The following is a 27,927-nucleotide window of genomic DNA, read 5'->3' as shown; positions in this document are numbered from 1 at the left end:
TAGGCCGTTTTTTGCACTGCCAGTAATTGCATCATTTAAGGAGAAACTGAATAATATTGAATTACTAGGATAAACCTAGCCAATTCTGTACTTCCACTCATGATACATAACAATTTCTTTAAATTTATTTGCACTCTGTCTCCAAAAATAATAAATCCATATAAATATCTATCTATACAAAAATAAATGCCAGCCAAAGTGAAGCATTACTTTTAAATACAGACCAGCATTAAACAAGGAAAACAGAAGTGCCATGAAATTACATACACGATTTTATTTTTAAGAACACTACTGTCGCACAAAACTGAACTTATAAGATTAATGATGCTGGACATAATAGAAACCTTCTGTGGTGTACTTTCTTAACACTGTAAATGAGATTCAAATAATTGTGCTGTCTGTAAAGTTTGTACACCAAAAATCTTCAGTAACTTTGCCATACAAACTACTCCAAATACATTTTTTAGTTCAATCATGTGGACAATGCCAAACGAAGAATTATGTAATTAATTCATCATATCACAAGCAAAGGAACTCTAAACATAATACACATTTGCAAATTATTTTTCGAGATTTTTCTTTGCTGACATTTCACACAATTTTACAATACTTGCATAATGAGTCTGCTGATGTTTCGTTGAAACTCACATGTTCATGAAAGGAGTCAAGTTACATGAAATGTGTAAAAAATGCTTTTAACATCTCTGGAATGATATGTCCTGTGAATCTGATAAAGAGGGGAGGGAGGGAGGGAGGGGATGGGGGGGGGGGATTTTAGCATAGAATTTTAATTATTCAAGCACCTGTCACAGCAAACTTTTAAATACCCTGTTGGTGGCTGTAACAACATTATTTTCCTTCTTGTACTAAAAATTGTTTCCTACAGCCAAAATTTGTATTATTCTGCACCAGTCTTAATGCTGTATAGCTGCTAGCATTCATAATGAAACTTATATTTTTGTAAATTTGTGAAAGACTGGTAGTGATGACATATGGAAGAAGTCTGCAAGAAGCAGTAAACAAACAGAAAGCAACTGAAACGTGTGTCTATTTCAGTGTTGTTCTCACATTCAATGCATAAATAAAAGACATAATGTAATCTAGTTACAAAAACCTGTGCAGGAGAGAAGCATTGATATATAATTATGAATATAAAAAATGTATCCTTATAAAATGAACATACCGTATACAAGTACAAACTTACCAGTTTGCCTCACACACTGTGTCAAGTAACATTCATCTGTATATTTCAGAACAATCAGTTGTGTGGCATTCATGAGAGAAATGCCAAATAATCTGAACCAACAGATTTTAATGAAATAATGCTGTCGTACACAAACAATGGCAAATAAAGTTTCACAAGAAGAATTCACAACTGTTTTACTGTTTCAAAAACTATTGTGCATGTTTCGATTTACATTAATTACAAGAATAACCTAAAATAATTACTTGTTTTCAATCTAATCACATTAAAATGAAAAGGTGAAAGCCAGTTACTTGAATAATACTGTCAAAATCTCTTAAGACAGCAGGTCTCTCTTATTGTTCTAAGTGTTCAATGTATTTAGTGACCTGGATTGGTGGTCTCGAAAGTTAGACATATCATTTATATTTAATTTTCTAATGCCATAAGTGCTAAAATAGCAGCCAATAAATGTTGCATCACTGACTGTTCTAGATTCACATCAGTTGTTAATGACAATTCAAGTATATTCTAGTACTAACTGTACATCAACAAATGTAAAGCTCTTTCAGAACATGCCTAACTATTGTGCTGTTTTTTACTTAGGTGATATAAATTTATACTGTCTTCACTAGCACTGCCATAAGAACACAAATTAGCAAATTTGATTCTACTGGGCAATAAACTACCCTAAGATCACATACCTTTTTTAAAGTAAAGTTTGAACGCTTTACAGAAAGCTGTACGATTTTCCTGGGTATAGCACATGTTTATTATATATCTAAAAATATGATATATTTATTTGTTGGCAGCAAGAACCAAGATCTTTAATCCAAAGCATCTACACCAAAGTAAAACATTTTGAAGATGATTAATATGTACAGCTATGTCACTAAATCATGTAATTTATCTTTAACTTGTTTAATGTCTATCCGAGAAATGCAAGGAGCAAAATCTGCTTTCACACAAATCCATAACAACATTCCATTATATGACACTGGCAGCAAACTTTTTTGGTCAGCAACAGTTATTATGAACAACATGTAATGGCGAACTAATCACTATAAAGCATACAAGACAAAGACAATGTCTTTGCATCTCACACCGAATGTCTTTGCATCTCACACCGAAGTGTACCTAACAGCATATTACAAGCCAACATACAAGCTGTCTCACAAAGAGTCATCCAACACATTTCCTAATCCTAAGTAAATGCAAATCCCTATGTCTAAAATGGGATGAATGCCATCATTTACTTTATATCTATATAAAAATCATATCACACAGTGCTGGAATATGTATATCCTGAGTTGGAGAGCACTCCAGGGAATGGTAAAGATACATTTATCAACCTTGTGACTTTGGATTTTTAAGCACCAACTTTCTAGGCATTAAACACATTGGCAAAAACATACAAAAAAATGATCACATCTGATATGACATGATGATATACTCTTATACAAAACGAACTACACTATTATAGGTGGCAGCATAAACTGCCTTACCCATAATCTTGCTAAACAATCTCACTATAAAACTATTATTATAATTCCATTCATATGAAGATGTTTACCTAACAAATTCGGATTCCAAAAACACATTACCCTACTGTAAATTTACTTAGTAGGCAAATCTCAATTTAGGATCATATCCTAGTTTATCAAGATTTGGCACACAAGCAAAATTGATCATAGGAGGGGGTCCACACATTAACACCAAGGTGTCTGAAGCTGGTGGGAAAAGATGTTCCTTTATCATTTCTGCTGATACAAATCCAGTACTGTATTTCCAACCTAAAAAAAATTAAAAACCAGAATGTCAAGAATTTCAGTTATAATATGTTCACAAAATAAAATTTGTGTGCGCTACAAATTATAAAATGCTAGATTAAAGGAATCCTCACATCTTGGAAAGTTCCATACAAACAACAAGAAAACACAGTTGGTCTTGTACACAACAAACTGCATCAAGTGCTTTGAAACATTATAATTAACAATACAAAAGCAAAGATATAAGTAACAGTGCCAAGATCTCTCTTCAACACGCAAGTCCCGCTGTTGAAGTAATATCTAATTTCAACTGTGAAATATTAATATGCACTGAATGGAGATTTTCAGTGGAAATGGTGGTTTGTTACATGAAGACAAGCTTAAACTGTGTCCGTTAAACGAGACTCACTAAAACGGTGTGCCAGAACAGATCTTCAACCCACGTATCTGCCTTTAACATGCAGTACTGTCTGGGCCACCTAAGCACAATTCGTGGACTCTTCCCAACTTTCAATTATATGCTCTCCATTCCTCCAAATTCCACAGTGGTTATACCACAATGTAGAAAATTAGCAGCTACTGTAGAATCAGAACAGTGGGAGATGAACTTAATTACAGCATTAGACTCATCACTTAGATAAAAAACACACATTCTATGAGCATCTGTTGTTGATTATATGAGCCATTGGTAAAGTTGAACTTTTTCTTGTCCCAAATGCATTAACGGAGTGTGAAAAGCTAGTTTTGGGTTCAAGACACAGTTTGACACATTTGTTTTGACCCACAGTTTCCCAAACTGTATTGTATGGGAAGTTAGTAAGAGGTTTTGCAAAAAATCTATTAATAACAGTTATTTTTTTTTACTCCAACATTCTGACAATGCTGTTTTTTTTTTAATTGTATTATGATTTCTATGTTATTAGTTATGACTCAAAGTTGAAGCAAGTACCGAGTAAACAACTTTTTCATATTTTTAAAAAATTGTATTAACCTTTAAAATAAATAAGATGTTCAATCAAAGTACTAGGGTTCTGAAAGTGTTCTGTCAAAGGAAACGTTTGGGCACCCGTGTTTTAAGTTATCAATGTCTCTCAAATCTGCCAGATAATTATTGACAATAATATGCAGGGGGGGAAAAAGAAAAAACAAAGAAAAGTACTTTAAAGGTGAATGACGGGCTCATTACAGATATTTCCCAGTTTTTAACCCCTTAATTTACTTTCGCTGCATCAGATTTCGACTTCAACACATTCTTATTGAGTAATCTAAAGTTTATGATAAGACTGTCCCCAATAAATTTGAATAAAATTTAGTTGTATCTTACATCTTCCAAAAGAAGGTTAGTATTGACAACTATCATCAAAATCAATTTTCTATTGCTTGCAATAGAATCACATGTAAAAGAAAAAGTGACTTATTTACTGAATCTTTTTGTAGTGGTAGTTTTCAGACAGATTAAACTCTGCTGTGGAACAACTTCACAAGAGCAGTATCATCCCATTTCATTACTAAGCTTTTAAACTGTTTGAAAAGTAATGTAGCATAGACTTTTTAAATACAGGGTGTTCATAAATTCTGGGAACACTTGCACAAGAACTAAACATTGTACATATGTCACACATATTGTATTTTGAAGAGAACTCTAAGTTGTTGTTTTTTTTTTTTTTTTTTTTTTTTTTTCTTCACACACACACACACACACACACACACACACACACACACACACACAAACATTCAATGTGTGAAGCATGAGTGACCTGGCAGACATCAATACAAGAATCGAATTCTTGCCATACCCATCTCAGCATGGCATCATCAACTGTAGCAGCATCTTCCCGTATTCTCTCCCGGAGCTCTGCTACATCACGTGGTAGAGGCGGTACATACATCAGATCTTTAATGTGACCCCACAGAAAAAATTCACATGGAGTGAGATCTGGTGATCAGGGAGGCCATTCCATGAAACAGCTCGCTCTGCACCTGAACTCGCCATGTTTGCAACTAGCGCTGGTTATCAGTAAATTACTAAAGTATGCTGTGACGGTAAACATGGAAAAAAAAACCACTACTTTCAGGATTTCTCTTCAAAATGACATATGTATGATATCTGTATAATGTTTGGTTCTTGCACAATAAGTAACTGAAAGTGTTCCTTGACATTATGTACACACTGTATTTATAACAGAAAAAAAATTCTCAGTGAAAAGAAGTTTGGATTTTGAGAAAGACTTTATGAACAGTCCACACAATATATTAGCACCGATAAATTTGAACTTCTTACTACTGAGACTGAGTTAAGGATTTCAACTGTATGAATGATGAAATCACCATTCAAAAGTTAAAATATTATGAAATCGTTGGTACATCATATTTGGGTTTTCAATCTTCTGTATGCCAGTAAGAAATGTTCAACAGATCATTCTCCACCAAAATAGCAATGGGAATTGTCAATTTGAGAATCCAGGCATGGTAATCCAGAGGTTTCTATCCAGGGTCCTATGTTGTATCAGATATTCCTAGTCCTGTGTATGCAATCATGAGACACACATTCTACCCAATAAAAAATAGTACTAGTTCTCTTGAAGAAATTATTAATGTGAAGAAACTGTAACGAAAGTTTTAGACCACTTGGTGCACACATTTCAGTATCTCTTACATTCTAAGAGAGATAATCTGTTCAAACAGTTAATTACAAGCAGAAGACCGTTTTGTGTTGAGTTATTGGGAATATGTATGTGTAGCAACCTGGAGTAGAAATACCCCACAGGTCAGTTACATTTGCAGTAGGTCTGTTTACGTACACTAATGGGTCGTGTGTGTGAGAGAGAGAGAGAGAGAGAGAGAGAGAGAGAGAATTTGTCAACTATTTCACAATACATGTACTTAATTCTTTCGTTGTTGCTAATATTTAAAATGCTATCACTCAATTTAGTTTCATTAAAGCCTTAGCTTGGAGGGAACATTTTGCAAAGCAGCCAGCTGTTTCAGATTCGTAATAAGGATCCACAAATGTGGTGAAACATTTACGAGAAATGAGCAATAAATTTAAGTTAAATTCAAAACATCAACTACAAATGAAAGCCTACATTAAATGTTCATTAGAAATGTTCTTTATGGAAAGGGCAAATAATATGGTGCCAAAAAATTCACATAAGGACTATATGGTGTTGAAGATGGGGATTACACATGGGGGTGGCATCAGTTTCATTCAGCAGAATATGATCAAGGTAACAGATTTGAATTCATCTACACCTGAGAGTCAGGTTAAGAGCAGATGAGGGAGCAATTCTATGATCCAATGTACATAAAATACTTGCAAAAAAGTGCAGATATAGTAATGTTTGTGACAAACTGATTAAGGCTTTTGCCAAGACAGAGAAAGATAGAGTGCAGATATCCTCCTTACAAGCTTCTGGAGTCTTTGAGAAGCACACTATTAACACTTACAGCACGGTGCCCGTATGCCATACGGGCGCGCCAGCCCTGTCGTCGCGTGACGGCGCCCGTATACCGTATGGGCGAGCCTTCATTTGGCTCGTAAGCACGTTTAGCGCGTCTCCGGAGCAGTTTCGTCAACTAATGTGGAGGTATTTCATTCTTCTTCTGCAAGAGGCAAGCACTTATCGGCTATCTCATCCTGGGAGTGGCTGTGAGCACTGCGAAGACGAAGTTACCTGCAGTTCATTCACAGGTGTTTACGATCGTGAAAATATCGCGCAGTGAGTTGACGGAGGCAGAGATCTTAGATATTCTTTATGGAGATACAGGATCTGAAATTGACCATTCTGACAAAGAGGATTCGCACTCTCCAGACGAAAGTACAAGTGATGATTCAGGTATGTGTATGTCTGAATTGTTCATAAGTGAAGAGTTCATTACTGCATTTCGTATCATGAGTAATGTTCATTACTTCACTTGCATTTAGTACCTTTTAGTACCAATCTTAACATTATATTTTTTCTATGCAGACAGTGGTACAGACCATCAGTCATCATCTGTGGTACCTGGTCGTGTGAGCCTCACTGAGCACAAAGAGCAAGATCGGTCGGAACCAGACGATCAGCCAGCACAGCCGGATTTCCAGGATGTAGTCGGCGTAGCATCACATTTTTCAGATGCAACTGAGGAGCTTCGATATGGAACAAGTGGTCTGCAGTAAAATTGCAAGAGATTTACTGGTCTCTCAGTATTATTTTGCATATGTGCGTCTTAAAATTGCCAAAAATCAGTGATTATTGGTCAACAGACCTGTTTCCGCAGGCAGGATTTGCGAGTAAATTGTTGAGTCGCGATCGATTTTGCGCTACATTGTTGATGTTACACTTGAATGACAATGCTACGTTCATTAGCAGAGGCGAAGAAAAGCACGGTCCACTTCACAAAGTGAGGCCTTTGTTTGATTTCTTTGTGAATAAAAGCAAAATTACTTTTCGTCCAGGCATGAATCTGACAATAGATGAGGCAATGTGTCCCTTTCTTGGTAGAACAAGCTTCAGAGTATACATGAAAAACAAACCCAATAAATATGGAATAAAACTGTATGCTCTCTGCGATTCATCAACTGGTTATATGCTAAACTGTGATGTATATACGGGTTCTGCAGGCAATGTTGACAGAACACTAAAACTAAAAAAAAGATAGTTTTTCAAAGGAAACACCATCACCTGGAAGTGAAGTGGAAGTCAAAACGAGATTTTTTTTTCTTTCCACAAAGCACAAGTCTACCAGCAGTAGCATTCAAGTGAGGTCCAAAGGTGGAATGACAGAAATTGTAAAGCCACCCGTAATTATTGATTAGAATAGGAATAAAGCTGGGGTTGACAGAGCAGATCAGTTCTCCAGCTATTGTCCGTTTGCCCAAAAAACTGTTTTTCCACTTGTTTATCGTGTCAACTGTCAACAGTTTTATTTTATACAAAGAGAACACTAAGAAGAATGTATCCCTAGTAGGCTTTAATCACAGAGTGGGGAAGAAATTGGCTGAGAATGGCGGAAATATTTTTCAGCAACAAGCCGCTTCATCCTCACAAATTGAGAGGACATTTGCAAGGCACTTTCCAGAGAAGGTCCCACCCACTGCAAACAAGGTGACACTACTGGGTATTGAAAAGTATGTTCAGACAGGGAGAAGAAAGAGACGGGTAAGCGCATCAGGAAGGAAAGTAGATGATGGTGCAAAGACTGTGGCATTCGCCTTTGCGTCCCACAGTGTTTCCAGGATTTTCACACAAAGGTTAACTACATCTGAACTATTAAAGTACTCTAGTTTACAGGTACCTGCAGTTAGACAGTCCAGTGATATTTTGTTTTAAATTTAGATACAGTAATAATGGCACTACTCAATAGAGACATCATGTAAAAAGTTTTTTATCCACGATATTTTTGTGTCTTCTCTTTTTAATTAAAACACGCCTTTTTATTTTATATTGTAATATAAACTCACATTCATGTAAAGCTCTTACTTTTTCCTTTTAAATGATGCAAGAACCATATTCCTATCATTTTTCTGTTCTTTGCAGTCTAATTTCAAACATCCATTAAATGTGCCAGTTCACAGCCAAGTGCCGGTTGTAAAGAGGGCAGTGTTGAAAATGTTAAATAGTGATTAGTGTGTTCTCTAAAAGAATTGTAGTCTGGATCTTCTCAAACAGTGGTGAACAAATAACTGTTTTCAAAAGATTAGAGACAAGTTAATATAACTGATTTACACGCAAGCAGTTACACAGTCACTGAACCTTCAGCCTAAATTTTGACACTTTTGGCTTTAAAATAATCCAATTCTGCCACCTCCAAACATTTATACCTTAGATTTCTGTACCAAAGAAATAACCACAATCACCTAATGACAATTACATATAGCACTCTTGTGCCAAATTAACAATCTCACACATTGCTTGAAAATATTCACTTCAGTGAGATACATAGGCAGGCAGACACGCAGGCAGATGATAAACTCACCTTCGGAAGGCCTATCTATAGTGTACCATAACTTGAACTGCTCTGGATGTGCCTTTGACACCTCTTCTAATTCTTCACGAAGAAGGATATCTTCCTCTGACTGATTTGCAAACAACAAGGCAAGCTGAGTTGTGTCTTCAGTAGTGCGAGTTATGTGCCGGATCAACTGCAACATTGGTGTAATCCCAGTACCACCTGCGAAGAAAGGACTAGTGTACAACAGACACATACAAATTATGTATGCTGTATCTACTCCTGTGTCTAACTGTTTTAAAATACTACACTTAAATATATCTTCTACAAAAGGAAATAAAAATTAATTTCATTTTGAGGCTAAAAATAGCATAGAACTATTGTGGTTGTTATTTGGACTGTGGCGCAATACAATGAAAATTTCTGCACCGAGTCACAAAGCAGGGCAGATACTGAAGAGTAATTCTCAGTGAATTCACTCAGAAGCAAAATTCTAAAGGCTATCAGAGATAACTGCTGAGAAAATTACATTTTCCTCTTTCTGAGATCCATCACTGTAAATAAGTGTACAGTTTATTTTTATTTTGTTATTTATTTATTTATTTATTTATTTGCAAACACAAAGGGATACATACAGTGATGGGGTCGCCCTGGATCTGGAATGTGTCAAGATTATGATTACATGTATATTCAATTTCAACCTACTACCAGTAGTTAGCAAACTGAAACTATAGTAAAAGATAATAATAATAATAATAATAATAATAATAATAATAATAATAGTAATACAGTCACAATATAATATACAGCAACAGAATGAAAATAACCTTATCTAAATAAAATGGTTGTATTATTATTTTACAATCATGAAACATTCTATGGAAAGCTCTCATTCACAAATTCCTCAATGCAGGAGGAAATTGAGTAATTTAGTTTTGAAAATTGATTACTTACTCCTCAAGTTTCTTAGCTTAAGGGGAAGAAATTTGAAATTTTTTCCAGCATACTTAGCACATCTCTGCACCATAGATAGATCTTTTTGATTGGTAGTGTGTATCCCATTTTTGTAGTGTCATGCATGTTGAGTTCTGAGTTGTTTTAAGAGAGATTGGGATTCTTCATGACAAAGCACATGACAGAAAAATGCATGTAGATGCCATAATCAGAATTCCCAGCCAGCTAAACAGTTCGAGACTAGTGGATCTTAAATTTTCTCTACAAATGATTCTAATCCCTCTTTCTGAGCAACAGACGAGGTTCCCCAGAATATAATTCCATGTGAAATGCTGGAGTAAACATAAAAATATGCTACCTTTGTGACTGATCTTCAATGCAAGAAAGCACCCTTAATACATAAACAGCTGAGCTCAATCTCTTCACAGTCTGAAGTACATGATGTTCTCAGTTTAGTTTGCAGTCTAACTGATGGTCTAGGAACTCTGTTTTATCAGCTCACAGTAGCTGCTAGTTACTGAATGCCAGGATGTATTAGCAAGTTTCAATCAAGTCATTAAAACTAACATTGGTGGAAAGGGAGTTAACAGTACTAATCTAAATAAGAGGACACGGCTTCCTTAAAATACTGCATACAAGAGTTATTGTACTTCACCAAATTTAAAAAACAATGTCTACTTCGTCACCAATTAATGAAGATTTTTGCTACTACCTTGTCATAAAACATGCATGTCTACCACACCAACCCAGGAAATCATTCCCATCTTCATATCACAACCTTTTTGCTTTATTGTTGACTTTTGGTTTATGATCACAAGGCCATAGTACAGAGCATAATTCTCTGTCTAAGGCTGTGTCCTATGTGAACAACAGCTTCAGGCAACAAAACACAACCACAGGTGTAGTTACGGAAGTGTCCTATGTGAGCGACACCTGTGTCGCTGCCTGTCTTCCACTGTAACTGGCTACATTTGAATTCAAACGTGTTTGAATTCAAACGTGTTTGAATCTTATCGCTGCAGCACGAGCGACAGAGCAACAGCCAAGTGTCTTCTCGGCAAAGCAGTGGAGCGGACGCAACGGCAGCTATGGATTACTTAACATCCGATTTTCAGAAAACTATTCGGTGAAAAAATTTGATATTTCCACAACCTATAGCTTGATATCTTTAAACGATAAAGGTCTGAATTTATGTTCTTATTCATCATAGTTATTGAGCTGCACGAAATTGAGTACATGGCTACACAAAATTTAAGAATTTGCAGAGGTAAAACCAAATTGTGTAGACTTCCTGTATAGTTCATTTACGGCCATACATTATTGCATAAGAAATGTAGCCAATATATGCAAATTGTATTTAAAGTTGAAACCAGAGTGGTATCTCTTTCTTGAGGTATTGGTTGTTATATCCGCAGACAGGTCACTCGCGGTGCGTCTGAACATTTTCTGTGCTTCAAGAATCAAGTAGTCATAAAAAATCATCATCTCACATAAAAAGTTCAAGATATCGAAACAACAAATTTTGGAAATGACAGCACGCAGAAAGGACTATTTTATCATATGATTAACACTCGATACGTTTTTGTAAACTCATGAGCAGAGCAAAAACAAAACCATGAGGTTTTGTCCAAATTTTCATAGCCAAACAAAAGGAGAGAAACAGGTAAACGGGGTATCAAAGTCACCAGATGGGGTCTAGTTTGTCATGAAAATATTTAACTGCTTGAAAGTAATAAGGGTAATTAATGAAAGCATAATTAATAAGCTGAGGAAAAATTGAAACATTTCATTTCATGAAAAGCTGTTAATTTATTAAGTATCAAAAATTTCATCTGTTCGAGACCTAATAACATTAACATTTCCAAAATATATATAAAAAAACAAATTTTACAAATTTCTGCCGGTTAACTTACGGCAAACACACACGCTCACCAGGTAGGACTTGCAAACTTTTACAACATTCTCCTTTCAAGGCAACAATTTCTACCCATAATGAAATGGCAAACTTTTGCATGGAGAGGAGAAAAAAAAAAAAAAAAAACACACAAACTAATAACCAACTACCTGTATAAAACACATAAGCACGTTGAGTAAAAGCCTTAAAAGGTACTGAATTGGAAAAACACACAATAGTTTCTGCTGACTAGAAACAATATAAAAAATCCACTACGGCGTACATTAACAACCTTGCTTGATTATAGCCAAATATACATCAACACAAATTTACGTAAGTTACAGCTTCCAGATGAGCAGGAGTTCGTTATGCAATTAACTAGTTCTTACCACGAGGCAAAAGGAATTTTTCTTCTTTCTTAGAGTACCTTTTACACGTGAGTCTAGTAATACTAGTTATGGCAGGCAAGAGAATGGATCAGGTCTTAGTGTCTTGCATTTTAAACAGTAGTGTCATTGGTGCCTTAGACTTTCACAGACATGGCAGAGGCTAACAGTCAAATAAACCCGTAGGTAAGTTGGGAGGGGAAAGAAGCAATCCAAACCACAGATTTACTCTGACTCTCCCCCCCCCCCCCCTTCCGTCCTCAAAAGGGGGCAAACGGACCACCCTTTCTAATATTACCACCTTCCCACACGTGGGCAGACGAGAATGAATGGCGGGAAACCCCAAAAAATACGGCTGGTATAATTAACAAAAATAAGTAAATTGAATTCAATTAAACTTCATAAAATCTGTTAACAATCAATAATCAACTTCTGGTGCGTTATGACTCCCAGAACTGAACCAACGCAGCGTCTCCAAATGCTCTGCCGAGCCATGCTATGCCGAGCCACCCACTGCCAGCCGTTTCAACGGATGCAGGAAGGCGCGCCGATTTTCAGAACCTCCTCGCCAGTCGACAGCATAAGGCCGAACTGCAGATAAGGCCCCTATTCCTTTCGAGACGAGCAGTTAATGCCCCATACCACGGAGCCGCTATTCACGTCGCTTACACTGATGCCGCGGTCTGCGTGCTGTCCCTCTAGCACCAGCAGAGAAGTCGCTTCTTGATGCCCCGACTGTCAACTCACTACGAGAGCTCATACAGCCACTTCTTAAACCCATGCGAACAGCTCACTTTTCTCCTTTCCCGCTAGAGGGAGACACCGAAGCCTTCAATTGCGACAAAGGAGCCACCGCCAGGAAACAGAGGGCGACTGCTTCACGATACACACTGTGGCACACTTTTCAAAGCTAACTTTACTATGGCTCAGATTCATTGTAATTTATTAGGAATTAAATGTGTGTAATATACTGGGATAGGTGTGAAGATCAACTTCTTTCGCAAGACCTTAAAACCATACTTAGTGGTGCAGTGTAAACAGTATACATAACACTTAGTATACAGAATTTTAACTGAGTCAGTAAAATTGTCCGGAATCTAGCCCTGGACCTTTACCAAACACGTAATCACGAACTGAATACACTACCCCTACACCACAGCTAGCTTTACTTCATAGATGTCAATTTGTGTACTTATGTTTGTATTTAGCGTAGTTAGTCACGAGGTAATCATTCCTCCGCATTTATTGACTCTTAGAAGTTCTTGGTCATGTAAAAAACATTTGTAATTGAATCAAATGCTCCTCTGCTCATTCACGTGTAATTTAAGAATTTGTCTGGTGGTCTTCGTAGTTTATTTATGAAATTCTCCATCGAGATTCCTCCCTTTGTAAATTTCATGCATAGCATTCCTTTTCGCTTTACAGAAACAGCTGCTTGGCTCTAAGCAGCCATCTTGTAGTGCAACAAGGTCACTCGCACGCAGGACACCCAAGCTTTTCGCCCAATGCTGCTGCTTGTCACTGGAGTGTCGCGTATCCAGAAGTCGCTCGCTTCTGTCACTCACATACGACACGGCCTAACATTTTCATCTTCCAGTGCTGGTGATATCATCAGAAGCTTTAGTGACACAGAAAGCAGTTGCAGTCTCAAGCAAGATCAACAAGCCAAACTGTTCACTGTCCTTGCAATGGTCAGTTCCTGATATCAGACAGCTGTCTAAAGCCACGTTTACACCGAGTTAACTACATTGTCCGTAGTACTGGACTACTGATGTGGGCAACACAAAAACAGTGTTCCATGGCTGTGTCAGTGTTCCATGGCTGTGTCAGTAAGTCAAAGGTGCATTGTTCATGGGCTGTTACCATTAAATATCATTACACAACACCAATGTTTGGATTCTATCTCAATTCTTATGTGCGTGTTGTCTTTCTGTGTGTTGGATTGAGGTGTGGATGAGGTGCAAAGTTCATGAACTTGCCTCACTATATGAGGCATAGGAGTACCTCTGGAATGTCAGAAGCCAAAATTACAAAAAATATTAAATTTAAACAAGACTCATTGAAAAAAAAAATATATGCTGTGGTGCTTTACACCAGCAGCAGTGATGTTGACAAGAAGATCAAATCTATCATTTCTCAGTACAGACATAAGGACAGCAAACTTGACAAAAGTAAGAGATCTGAGAGTGGTGCAGACTTTGCTTATGAGTCAAAGCAGTTTCCTTTTCGATGTCTACAGTTCCTGCATGATATTAGGAACCAAACGAAACAAGTGACAACTGAAGAGGTAAACAAGGTTTTTTGCTCATGTTTATTTTTATTCAATACTGCATAACAATTTTTAGTGACAATTATTTTGTAATGGTATAACTCCATGTGGGCTTACACAGTAATTTGCAAATTCATCACAGATTTCTTTATATGTGTCTGAAGTTTTTCCACGATGTACGTTTGAGGATGCAAAAATAGATTCTGCAGTTCCTGGGATCACTTCATCTATCTACAGGCATTAAGATTCCAAACTTCCTTGGGGGTTTTAATAGCTCCTTGACTTGGCATTTTTCCTTAAAAAATTGTAGCGACATACTGTTTTCATTTTAACTCTTTGTACCTTCTCCGATTGCAACGAAACTTTTTTTTGGAACAAACACTGATGCCATTATTCCACATGTATTTTCCACAACCACCCTTACCTTTGACAGTCGGTATTCAAAAATTCTTTATTTTGATCCTTCATTGTGCCTTCCTAGATATGGTTTCACAATGTTTTCTTGTAGTGGAAAAACATCACCTGCCATGAATATATGAATATACATGGTAGTGGCTTTGTCCCTCCAGAGCTGGCAAGTTCAGTTTTATTTATTCTCATTAGTTCACTTATAGCATCATTCTTAAAAACACCCCCATCTGAAATTCTTTCTTGGCAGTCAACATCGGCATATAAAAATGATTTAACTGGTGTCAACAACAGCAATCAACACAATGTTAATGACACTTTGTAATTGTAACATTAGCTCCCAATAACAACTGGGTACTGTAAGACAACATGCTTCCCACAATGGGTGAAGTGGAGCACCTGGCTAAACATGCTTTCTTTTGCATGTCACTCATCTTCAGTCATTTGCATCGGAACCAAATAAAATTGACTTCATGTTTGCAAGAGATACCATGAACTGTTCAAAATGTACAAGATGAAGCTACAAACAAAGATGAAGGGGGAAGTATCCCACCTCCACAAAAACGAGCCAAGAGGGGGTTGAAGAAGACAAATGTTGCAGCAATGACAAGAAAAATAACAAGAACAACAACAAACCCTATCAAGTTAGTTTGGACAACTTGTAGACAGCAAACTGCAGGAGTTTCCATCCTACAAAGGGGCATCTGGCACAAAAACATTCATAATACGCTATATGAGGTGGAGGGGAGTGTTCTTAGGAGGCACAGGAGTAAATGTAGAAGTGGCAGGGGGATTGTCAACTTCAGGTTCAGATTCCCCCCCCCCCCCCCATTAGATTTAGTGGAAGTCTTTCAGACACCAAGCTGAAACAATTATCTTCACTTAAAGTGATAAAGTAAATTAGTTTGAATCTGAAAATAATAATGTACATCAAATACATGTTCAGAGTTACCTGTACATAATCCTGAAATCCTTTAACCAAAGCTTCACAAACTGCAGGAACTACTTGAGATATGGCTCGGGGTGTCCTCCTCCTCCTCCTCCTCCTCCTCCTGCTCCCCCCCCCCTCCCCCGAGGGGTGTTAGGCGTCCTTTGCTGGTGTTTTCATTATTCATTTTCATTGATGGAAATAGATGTTCTTGATTGGTGTTTGCTTTATTGCTTGCCACTGGTGGGAATAGGTGAATCGGAAACAGGTGCCAGTTATAACGTAATGTTGCTTACTTGTTGGCTAGTGCTGGCCGAGGCCTGTCGTCAGCACTCTGTGTACCTGCAGCTGCTGTGGTCTCCCACGTTGCTGTGTGCGTTGGTTCATATGAGCTGCAGTTCCATAGAGTTGTTGCTGCTGACAGCACAGACACAAGAAGTCAATACCCGTCCCCTCTCTTCATGGTGGTGAGTCGCTTGGCTATTTCTATCACTTCTCTATCTTCCTCATGAAGGTAAGAGGTTGTTTTGCAATATGTGGGCTTCTTGAAGTTTTGCATTTTTGCTACACTTGTCCTAGATTCTGCCACCACCAACCTTTTAGTTTTTTATTTTTAGTTTGATATGTCTTTGATGTCTAAATACCTGTGAGCGACGGCCACCCTGTCTCACCTACATCCACTAGTCAACACTAGCAGCCAATTTTGTAAACTCCAACAGCACATAGCTTGTCAACTGCATCTTTCACTGAGCCAAGAACATCTTTTATTCTGTCTCTATTTCAAAAAGTCGGCTTGATACCTGCTTGGCATACAGTCTTGCCCACACATTCAGTGACCCCTAAGGTAAAGTTTTGTGCTTCCTCCTGCACTTCCCTATTGCCTTCATCCTTTGCCATCTTAGTTTCATCTATTATCTTCATCACATAACCACTGGCTCCAAATATAGACCTGAGATTTTGTAGTTCAGTCTCCAGAAGTTCTGCATCACTGATCCTGCGCACTCTTTTGGTTAAAGTGTGCAGGGGGGATTTCTTCTGCAGTGGGCGAGGGTGGGAGATGGCATATGGTGGCGGGGGCCTTGTGTATACTCTATGGCCAAGTATATCATTAGGCTTTCAGTAAACTTCCTCACTGAAGAAAGGCAGCACACCATTCTTTTCTATCTCCATAGTAAATTGAATCCTACTGTGCTTCCGATTGAGTAGTTGTTGGAAATTCTGTAGCTCCTCTTCTCCATGTTACAGATAAAGGAGTCATCAACATATCTGAGCCAAAATTCTGGGTGTAATAGTACAGACTGGAGTGCTGTTTCTTTCAATACTTCCATGAAGATGTCGGCTGTGACAGGTGAGAGAGAAACCCACAGCTACACCATCTATCTGTTCATATAATTTCCCTTTCCCCTGAAATAAGTGGTCATTAAACAGTGGCACACTAGCTTCAGACATCGGGTGCCACGCACTCCTCTAACATGTTCATTGTGTTAAGACACTGGTCATTCATGAATAAAGACTTCACATCGAAGCTGACCATCAGATCTATAGCCAAGATACACTTATCTTTTAAAAGTACAAGAAATTGGGTGGAGTCTTAACATACAAATCTATGTGGCTCATCACATATCAAAGCTCTGGAGGCAGTTCTTTTGCTATGCTGTTCGTTGGTGAATTAATTCCATTCACAATGGGTGATAAAGTAAAAGCCTTTAGGATCTCACCACACCATATATCCTTGGCGCCTGTGGAATTTATGGAATAAGTTTTCTGGACATCTCCAAGTTCATTCCAGTTTGTTTTAGCAGTGGTTGCATCGATTTGATTATACTGGCCATCACATCTCCCTGAAGTTTCTTATCAATGGATTCACTCAGAAGATCCTCCATTCTTTTGTTACAATCTGTGGTGTCCCAGGTTTTCCAGATGCTGGGTGAAACTTCTTCAAAGGTCTCCTGTTTACATAAAAGTAAATATACTATATGGTCAGAAGTATCAGGACACCCACAAAAACATGTTTCTCATATTAGGTGCATTATGCTGCCACCTACTGCCAGATATTTCATATCAGCGACCTCAGTAGTGATTAGACATCATGAAATGGAGCACTCCGTGGAACTCATGGACTTCGAACGTAATCAGGTGATTGGACATCTGTACACGAGATTTCCACACTCAACATCCCTAGGCCCACTGTTTCCATTGTGATAGTGAAGTGGAAAAGTGAAGGGACACGTACAGCACAAAAGCCTACAGGTTGACTTCGTCTGTTGACTGATATATACCACAGACAGTTGACATGCGTCGTAATGTGTAATAGGCACACAATTATCCAGACCATCACACAGGAATTCCAAGCTGCATCAGGATCCACTGCAAGTACTATGACAATTAGGCAGGAAGTGAGAAAACTGATTTCATGGTCAAGCGGCTGATCATAAGCCACACATCACGCTGGTGAATGCCAAACGAGGCCTCGCTTGGTGTAAGGAGCATAAACATTGGACGATTGAACAGAGGAACAACATTGTGTGGAATGATGAATCATGGTACACAATGTGGCGATCTCAAGGCAAGGTGTGAGTATGGCGAATGCCTGGTGAATGTCATCGGCCAGTGTGTATACTGTCAACAGCAAAATTCGGAGGCGGTGGTGTTGTCTTGTTTTTCACGGAGGGGGCTTGCACCCCTTGTTGTTTTGCATGGCTCTATCACAGCACAGGCCTACATTGATGTTTTAAGCATCTTCTTGCTTCCCACTATTGAAGAGCAATTTGAGGATGGCGATTGCATGTTTCAGCACGATCAAGCATCTGTTCATAATGCATGGCCTGTGGCAGACTGGTTACACGACAATAACATCCCTGTAGTGGACTGGCCTGCACAGAGTCCCAACCTGCATCTTACAGAACACCTTTGGGATGTTTTGGAACATAGACTTCGTGCCAAGCCTCACCTACTGACATTGATATCACTCCTCAGTACAGCACTATGTAAAGAATGGGCTGCCATTCCCAAAGAAACCTTCCAGCACCTGACTGAATATGCCAGCGAGAGTGGAATCTGTCATCAAGCCTAAGGGTGGGCCAACACCATATTGAATTCTAACATTACCGATAGTTGGCGGCACAAACTGAAGTCATTGTCAGCCAGATGTCCCGATACTTTTGATCATATAGTGTACATCCCAATACTCTTGTGTCAGGTTAATCAATCTTGATTTTCCATGAGTATTATTAGGGGAACTATTCTGTTACATCCTTTCTGTATTGACCACCACCACCACCACCACCACCACCACGGCTGTTATACACAAACTGCGGGTACAAAAGTCCACCCAAGTAGTCCCAATTGCCTGGGCAAGCTTGCTCTCACAGAGATACAACACATGGTAAAGAGGTTGTCTGCAAATTTTATTTATTTTTAGTAAAAATGTGTCAAACGAGCCCCAACTCCCCCCCCCCTCCCCCCACTTTTTTCCTTGATGGGTCCAAGTAGTAATTTACTACTTACAATTATATTACTATGAAAATGATTATATTATAAACACTACACTAGTTTAGCTTGCTAAATCACACACATGATTGTGTACAAAATTACTGTATATAATTAAAATTCTAACAACAGTTTAATAAGAAACCTTGCATACTTACATAGAATGCAAATCTTATAATGTGCAACTATAATAACAACAATAATAGTGAACAATATATTTCAGTATAATTGGTGTCTCAGTTTATGGAAAATGAGTAATTTACATCTGTTACCCATACCTGCAATCATTGCAACCTTTTTGACTACCACAGTTGATGCTGGATCCTTCCTAAGCACTTTTATGGAAAAGCGGCCATTGCCAAGATACACTAAGCGACCAGACGGTCCACGCACATCAATTGTATCACCTATCTTCATGTCCTCAAGATATTGACTCATCTTGCCACCTTCAGGAAATTTTGGATGAACATTCCTGAAGTAAACCTAAAACAATGTCAATTAACAATTTAAAAACTTAAGAATGAGGTAATGGGAAGTCCTCGCTAAAACACAGGATGGAGTAAACATTAAAAAAATAAAAATAAAAAAACCACTGTATATTTGAGGAACGGAGACGACAGGAACATCATCAAGACGAAGAATGTAGCCAAATCTATATACGCGCACACACACACACACACACACACACACACACACACACACACACACACGCACATGAACTGTCCTGACCAATTACATCGTGCCGACACTACAGCTAGATTGGGGTGACAGGAAAAAGGAAACAGGGAATGGAAATAGTTGCTGACAATTTGAAGGTCATTGTGAAAGGAGGAGAGGCAACCAGAAAGAAATTTTTATGGTCAGGCCACAGGGAAGGGGGAGGGGGGGGAGGGGAGGTGTCCTTTGTTGACTTCCGCTCTCAATCCTGTCACTGACCAACACTGATCCCTTTCCCATCTCAAAAATGTTCCTTTCCTCGGAAGTCAAGGTACATTTTAATACTGAAAGATTTTAGAAGTACTGCCGTAGCTCGATAGCTGAATCTAACAGAGGACAATTGAACTAGGGATGGGAAAAACCGACTTGTAAAACCTAAATCGGTACTTTTAGTAACAGGTATTTCTGTGTTTGTTTGGTCTCAGTTACAACAGGTATTTTTATTTTTTTACTGATAACCAGGTACAAAAGCAAGGTATCAATTTGCCTTAGCAAGGGTGCCAAAACATTGTGTGTTTAAATAAAACTTTTTGAAACCAGTTTGGTAGCAAGTTCTGTGGGTTTTGAATATGAGTATCTTTGAAGGATACTGTTTCTGGTGACAGAACCAATTTAATATACAACACAATACATAATGAATATTTACGAACAGACTGGACAGTAAAATCTTTGCCAATGGATTAAGTCATTATCAAAATTTTAACTACTACCATGAAATTGTTCCTAGTAAGTGTTATATTTTGCCCACTATTTAAATTGTTCATTTGACTATTTCAAATAAGCATTTCTGGTTTTGTCTGTAAAAATCAATTGTTTTAAAAGTCCCATTAATAAGTGAAGATAACATATTTTACTTTTTTTTTAAAAAAAAAAAACTTTTCATTCAGATTAAAGAAAAAGAATGCTACAACTTTTACACAAAAGCTTATTATTTGTCTGTAATTTCTATGAAATAACAGGAGGGGGAGAGAGAGAGAGAGAGAGAGAGAGAGAGAGAGAGAGAGAGAGAGAGAGAGAGAGAGTTATGGGAACATTAATATATTAAAAAAGTTAACTGATTCATGCTTGACAATAAAAATAAGGTAAAAACAAGGAGTAGCTGATCGGCTGAGAGTGTCTACATAATATGCCGTTATCTGGTTGTAACCCTTGGAAATGGGCAACTTAACATAAGGAATAGTGACCTCCAACCTCAGTTTTCACCCTTTAGCACAGACTATTTGTAATGCCAAAATGGTGATGTGGTCCTTGATTACAATATGGTTTTGAGCAAAGATTTAAAAAATTAGAATCAGTATGAGATTATTGGTGATTTTTTTTTATTCAACACCACAGGGCTTTTCGAGCAAAGCACCAAATTGTGGATGGATTAAGTTTTATCTTGGTTATCCATTTTATTTGATATTTAGATTCTATGTTTCTTACATGTGATGCAAAAGACTGAGGGAGTTTAAGAATTTTTAGATCTTTGTTCAATGACTATGTTTACTGCTCGAAATACTAGCAATAAAAAAATAAAAATTGTTTATTTAATGAACCGGTTATTCTTATCTGTTTTAACGGTAAGGTTAAAATGGAGATAAGAGGCCATTATAACCGAAGACCATTTGTTTCTGAGATAACTGCCATCCTTAAACTGAGTGCAGATGTGTGCTGTCATAAGACCAGCTACATCAGTAAACCTTATTTCATGGTTGAACAACAAGTTTCAATGGTTCCAAAGTCCACACACCATGTGTTACAACTGTATACTTAAAAATTACAACTTATGGGTGCTTACCTTAATGACAAGATCCATATAACCCTTATCTTCATCACTTGAAACTGGTGTGTATGACCGAATAACAATCTGATCATCAATTTTTGCAGAAAGATGTATGTGTTGGCCAATAGGGAGACCTACAGAAGAGTAACACTCTTTAGTGGAGTGATCTGTTCATAATGGCATGTTAAATGAACTTTCAAAGATGAATAATTGTAAAAGTATTATCTTAATACCAGTGCATATACTTTATACCATACCCAGAATATGTTCTTCTGATGGAAGACCAAACCGGAACTTCCTAGTATCATGGCTAATAACTTTCTTCTCAATCAGAGGTAAAGCATATTTTACAGTGGGATCTTTTAAAGTAATCAAAGGCTCTTTTGACTTCTTCCGACTAAAATATACTTTTGCCAATATTGCAGTCACAATAACAACACCAACACCCACCACCACTGGAACAGCCTGAAAACAAATTTAGTGGAGTGTTTTAAATTACATGAAAGTCCTACTTCCAGTTACATATTTTGACATAGTTTATATATCCACATGCAAATATTTGTTACAAACACCATTTGAAACCACTACACAGAATCATCTTTTTGGAAAAATTTCTAGATCTCTCTTTAAATTCAGCATGCATGAACAATTTATGCGGTACAACTGCAGACACCATGACATGTTATACTAATTCATATCTATAGCATTAACAAGTGATGTGTACTATAGTTTTGCGTATTTCCATACAAGCAGGAACAGCTGCCTACATTACAAGGTGCTATGAGAATTTTTGAGGACTAAAGCAACTAGTTTTGAAGTACATGTGCTGCTGCTATCCCTCCCCCAAAAATCAATTATTCCATGTATATTGTTTGCAGAGGAACTTCTGTCTGTCATATTTACAAGTGCAACACTCACCACAGGATACTTTATGTAGGTGATAACATCTTATTATTATTATTTATATGGGAGAGGATTGGAAAATCATGCACAATAATTTTTTCTCCCCTAGTGTCGCTGCTGGAATGCTGTAATTTCACAATGATACAGAATGAAGTTTGCACTACAGCACGTATTTTGTTTTCATGTGCATCCCTAACAAGGAAAGTGAACTACAGAACAGAAATGGTGCACATGTTATTGCTGTCAACCTGTCATGTGCAGCGAAGTGCAGTTCGATATTTGTGGGCAAAAGGGCATAAACAGAGTGAAATTCATGGGAGCATGCGTAATGTGTATGAGGATGACTGAATGGACTGTAGCAAATGTCTCCAGGTGGTGTGCATTCTTCCAACAGGGTAGTGTGAACCTTAGTGATTCCTCACACTCCAGGCAGCAAGTAACAGCTGCAACCCCACAGAATGTCAGAGCCACTAGGGCAGCAATTTTCAATGACTAGCATGTGCAACTGTGAACCTTATCACAGCAGTTCAACATTTTCTACAGTTTAGTGAACAATACTGTTCACAACATTGAAATTTTGTAATGTTAGTGCTCGCTGGGTGCCTAAGAACCTGACAACCACAAGGGCCAATGAATGATGACAAGCTTGGATCATTTAACGTGTTACTCCAAAGAAGGGTGTGGCTTTCTGAAAGGAATTGTCACTGGCGATGAGTCATGGGCACACCACTGTAAGCCCATTACTAAGTAGGCCTCTATAGAGTGGAAACACATTGGTTGCCCAGTAAAAAAAAAATTCAAGGACTATCTGCTGGGAAAGTGCTTGCGACAGTATTCTGGAATATACACAGTGTGGTACTGGTTGACTCTGCAGAACACAGAACCACTTGGACTGCTGCAACCTACATTAAAACTCTGGCTAAGTTGTGTAGTGCCCTTCGTGACAAACACAACAACATTAATGCTGATGGTGTCAAACTACATCATGACAATGCTCACCCCCCATGTTGCTGCCATTGTTCATGAGGAAAATTGCCAACTCTGGGTGGGTGGGGGGGTGGGTGGGGCTCCAGATCTCCACCATAGCTTCCGGACCGTGCGTCGCTGGACTTTCATCTGTTTGGTCCCATAACGAAATACCTCAAACACTTTGTGACAGGTGCTGAAGTGGAATCACCAGTCTGCAGATGGCTACACACCAACCAAACGGACTTCTATGAACAGGGCATATTGTAATTGGTACCACACTGTGAGAAATGTGTAGAGAATGTTGGTGACTATGTAGGAAAGTAGGTAAAAGATTTAAGTTAATTTGTGTTTTTTGTACATATTAAACTTTTTGGTAATATAATTACTGTCCATTACTTTCCACTTTTCCTTCACATTAGTGTCATCCACCAGCAAACAAGTGTAATGAGTAAAACTTCATATTCCAAGGAGTATTTAACCTGTACCGTTAAAGTTCCAACAGGTGCTATATTTGCGGACAATATTTACTTGTAAAATGTGTGTCTAAATGTTCTGTTTCTATCAGATTGTTATGCTGATATTGCATAACAGACCTACACTTATCACAGCTGACGATATTTCTGACAAAGAAAACCTGTCCATCACTTTCACTGTCAGCAGAAATTGGTGTGAGAATTTACTAGGGACAGTAGATGAAAGGTGTGATACATAAGATAAGGATAACGCAGGAACAGATTTAAACCTCGAAGGGATAGACCTCAATGCACTATTTGTAAGTTCAATGTAGCATCATAGTGTCACGAAGTATTTGCGACAATATATAGTCAAGGGGGGGGAAAAACTGACAGTCCAATGATTGCAACACCTGCCATATGTAATTAATGTACATGGCAAAACATTAAGTTTATCTTAAGACTTGGATCAATCACTGGCACAAAAAGTATGAGAAAAATTTTTCATATTAGGATTACAGGTTGTATTATCAAAATGAAATAGCAACAATGTTGGGAAGCTCATTACAAACTCAAATACCTCGTATTCCTGTAGCTAAACTGTTACCGGGATGATACTGAAAAAAAAAAAAAAGGGGGATGCAGTTTTGTGGATGGATTTTGAATATGGCGCACGACAGAGGAACTGTCCTAGCCTAACTTTCTACTCAGACTATTCATGATTCAAGCTAAGTATGTACGTTACTTCACAAAATAACCATTACTGGAGTTCTAGAAAGCTAATACATGACGAACTCTTGCATGATCAAAAAATAGTTGTGAGAGGATAATAGACCATTTCTTTCCAGAAAACAGTTAACAGTGAGGGGTACATGGGAAACATTTTGCTGCCTTTTTATGATCAATTGATTGAGAGAAAATATGCTTTCATGAACTTTCAGCAGGACGTTGTGGTAGCACATACAAGCAAACATCTCATTACAGAAATTCATTAGATGTTTCAATATTAGAATAATCACTAACAACATACAACCCCCTTGTTCTCCTGATTTAATCCCATACAATTTTTGTCTTGGGGTGGGGGGGGGGGGGGGGAATAAAAGTGAATGTGTACAAAGCAAATCCACATGCTTTAGATGAACTTCAAAACTATCATGTCAAGAAATGCCAAGAAACTGCAGAATGTAATGAGTAGTTTTCTAAGCAGGTGTCAGAAATGCTTGAACAAAGAAGGGAGGCAGTTCCAGCATCTCCTTGCTTGATATACATGAGTAATTTAGTTTTCTTTTGAAGTGTATTTAATGTACATCAGAAATAACTTACACAACAAACCATACTACTGTATACGTATGGTGGACCTCGTGTTACCCGCATTGTGGACATAGCTCTGGCGAGGGAGTGGCCAATGAAGATCAAGGAACCACAAGAGGGTAGGACATATCGCCCACATGTCAATTTGTGCAACTACCAGAGGTCGACATCAAGGGAGTAAATACGTCAAGTACTACTAATGATTGAGACACAGTAGTGTCAAAAGTTGATATCGGAACTTCGAGAATTGGGGAGTATGGCCATTCCCACAATGACACAGCACAGACACGATACATTTTTGTGAACCGTCCAGCCACAGTCTCCACAAATAGGGTTGTGAGTACATCGGAAAAACATATCCACAAAGTGCTGAACTTGTGATGCATAGGTGGTGAGAAATAAGTTTCATATCACAGTATCTGACTACGATCTTGCTCTTCCCTGGAAGCAAATCCCTCTCAAAAGTGACGATGAACACACCAGTGTCAAACGTTTGACTGGCAGACTTCAATGTTTATGGTGCACAAAGTGGGTCTCCCACCTCCTCAAGCGTTTATATAGTTTTTCATCCATTTGTAGTGTTAGGTTCCAATGAAAAATTAATCTCTCTACCAAGCTTAGGTTCTCATACAGTGTTTTGGTAACAGGAACTCCAAGTTGTTGAGACGAGAATAATTCCGATGACTGGGGTTTCTGTCTTATCTAAGATGGAACCACGTCATAATTTGTTATGGGAAGAGAGTTCGCCAAATATATTTTCAATATTCTCCATAACGAACAGTGGCTTAGTAGAGAGAAAGACCTATCTGTTTGGGTGCATGCCAGGAACTGATTGATTGACTAATTGAGAGTGTATGGGACCAAACGGTGAGGTCATCAGTCCCACGATTCCAAAGGAGTTACATAAGAAAGAGAGTCTGCTAAAAGTGAATGTATTCAATCAGAGGAGTCAAATTATAAAAAAAATGAACATTAAACACACTTAGTATAAGCATAAAAGGTGAGACCAAATCTAAAAACTGGAAAAAGGGGGGGGGGGGGGGGGGGGGGTCATGGAGTCACAGACTGTGAAGACTGCAAAATGAGTCCCAATCACAACCAACCCACCCCTGCTGCAAGACAATAGGAGAACCTTATATCTGGAAATAAAAACCACTTTCATGGAGGAAACCGAGGACCAGGTCTACCATCTGTGGATCATCCACAAAAATTAAATTTGAGGAAGCAGGAAGACTAGACTTAGCACAAATGGTCAAAAGAAGGGGACATGCCACCAATATGTGAGATATTGTCAGTCTGGTGCCACAACCACATTGTGAGGGTGGGTCGTTACATAGGAGGAAACAATGGGTGAGCCAATGTGTAAACCACATAAAACAGTGGACTCCTTCTGAGAGGGACAGAAAGAAGTGCCCCAAACTGCAGTAGACTCCTTGATTGTGTGGAGTTTATTACTATGAGCAGTAGCGCTCCAGATGGCATTCCACTGTTGGGCAAAGAGAGATCTGACATATAACCGCAGCTAGAATCTTGACAGGAAAAGGGGGGTAAGTATCCGCTTCTCTTGCCAAACGGTCAGCCAATCATTCCCTGGGACTCCCACATGACTCGGGACCCAGAGAAAGACTACTGAACAGGCGACATGCTCAAGGGCAGAGAAAAGGTCATGGATGGCAGGGACCAAGGGGTGACGAGAGTAGCATCGATCAATAGCTTGAAGGCTGCTCATGGACTCTGAACAAATTAAAACACTATGGAGAGAGGCCTGAGAAACAAAATGGAGGGCCCTTTAAATGGCTAGAAGCTCTGCTGTAAATACACTACATGATCCTGGCAACAAATGGTGCTTAAAGCTGCTAGGAGATGTGAAAGCGTATCCCACCTTAACAGTAGTCTTAGAACCATCAGTGTAAAGGACGGTGGCACCCTGGAACTCTGCAAGGATGGCAGATACAAGGCGCTGGTAAACCATAGGAGCAAACCAGAGACCTTAGGACCCTGGAAGAGAACAGTCCTAATCCATGGTCTAGGCACCATCCAGATGGGAAGGGGGGGGGGCGTGCTGGAGGGGGGGAGGGGATTCCGGCAGAGGGTAGTGAGATGCATGCCAACCGACAATCCCACATGTGGGCGGGTGTTAGGAGGGATACATCCCTCATTGGTGAAGAGCATACAAGACGGTCAGGGAATTGGCGAATGGCGACTGCATAAGAAACAAGGAGTCAGCTCCATTGGATGTGTAGAGGGGCAATCCCTGCTTCTGTGAGGAGACTATCAACAGGACTAGTGCGAAAGGCACCAATAGCCAGGCGCACCCCACAATGATGGACAGGGTCAAGAAGTTTCAAAGTGGAAGGAGCTGCTGAGTCACAAACCTGACTACCATAATCGAGCCTGGACAAAACGGATCAGAGTGTACTGTGGGTCGACGACAAACATGCATAACCATGTAATGGAGGAGGAAAACTGGAAGCCATGAGCAGTGGCCCATGTAGAGGCCCCGTCAGATGGTGCCTTGGAGCTAGCGCTCAGCAGATGCCATCGAGTGGGAGCTGCACCAGATGCAAAAATCGTAAACATACAACGCCGGGGTAGCCAG

At 38.7% G+C, this 27,927-nt stretch overlaps 1 protein-coding gene across 4 annotated transcripts in view; it reads right to left on the bottom strand.

Annotated features, from left to right (window-relative positions):
• Nucleotides 1–1,363: 1,363 nt before the first annotated feature.
• Nucleotides 1,364–27,927, bottom strand: part of LOC124621896 (NADH-cytochrome b5 reductase 2) — a 38,868-nt gene continuing 12,304 nt past the window's right edge. For all 4 annotated transcript variants that reach the window (XM_047147380.1, XM_047147378.1, XM_047147381.1 and 1 more), the window contains 5 exons: nt 21,951–22,158; nt 21,709–21,827; nt 19,490–19,694; nt 8,911–9,105; nt 1,364–2,976 (listed from right to left, as the gene is read on the bottom strand). In XM_047147380.1, the coding sequence (XP_047003336.1) occupies nt 2,804–2,976; nt 8,911–9,105; nt 19,490–19,694; nt 21,709–21,827; nt 21,951–22,158 (900 nt within the window). In that variant the 3' untranslated portion in view covers nt 1,364–2,803. The remainder of the gene's footprint in view (nt 2,977–8,910; nt 9,106–19,489; nt 19,695–21,708; nt 21,828–21,950; nt 22,159–27,927) is intronic.

This window comes from Schistocerca americana, chromosome 7 (genome assembly GCF_021461395.2).
Source record: "Schistocerca americana isolate TAMUIC-IGC-003095 chromosome 7, iqSchAmer2.1, whole genome shotgun sequence".
NCBI lineage: Eukaryota > Metazoa > Arthropoda > Insecta > Orthoptera > Acrididae > Schistocerca > Schistocerca americana.
The sequence above is the reverse complement of the archived record's forward strand: the minus strand, read 5'-3'. Positions and strand labels throughout refer to the sequence as shown.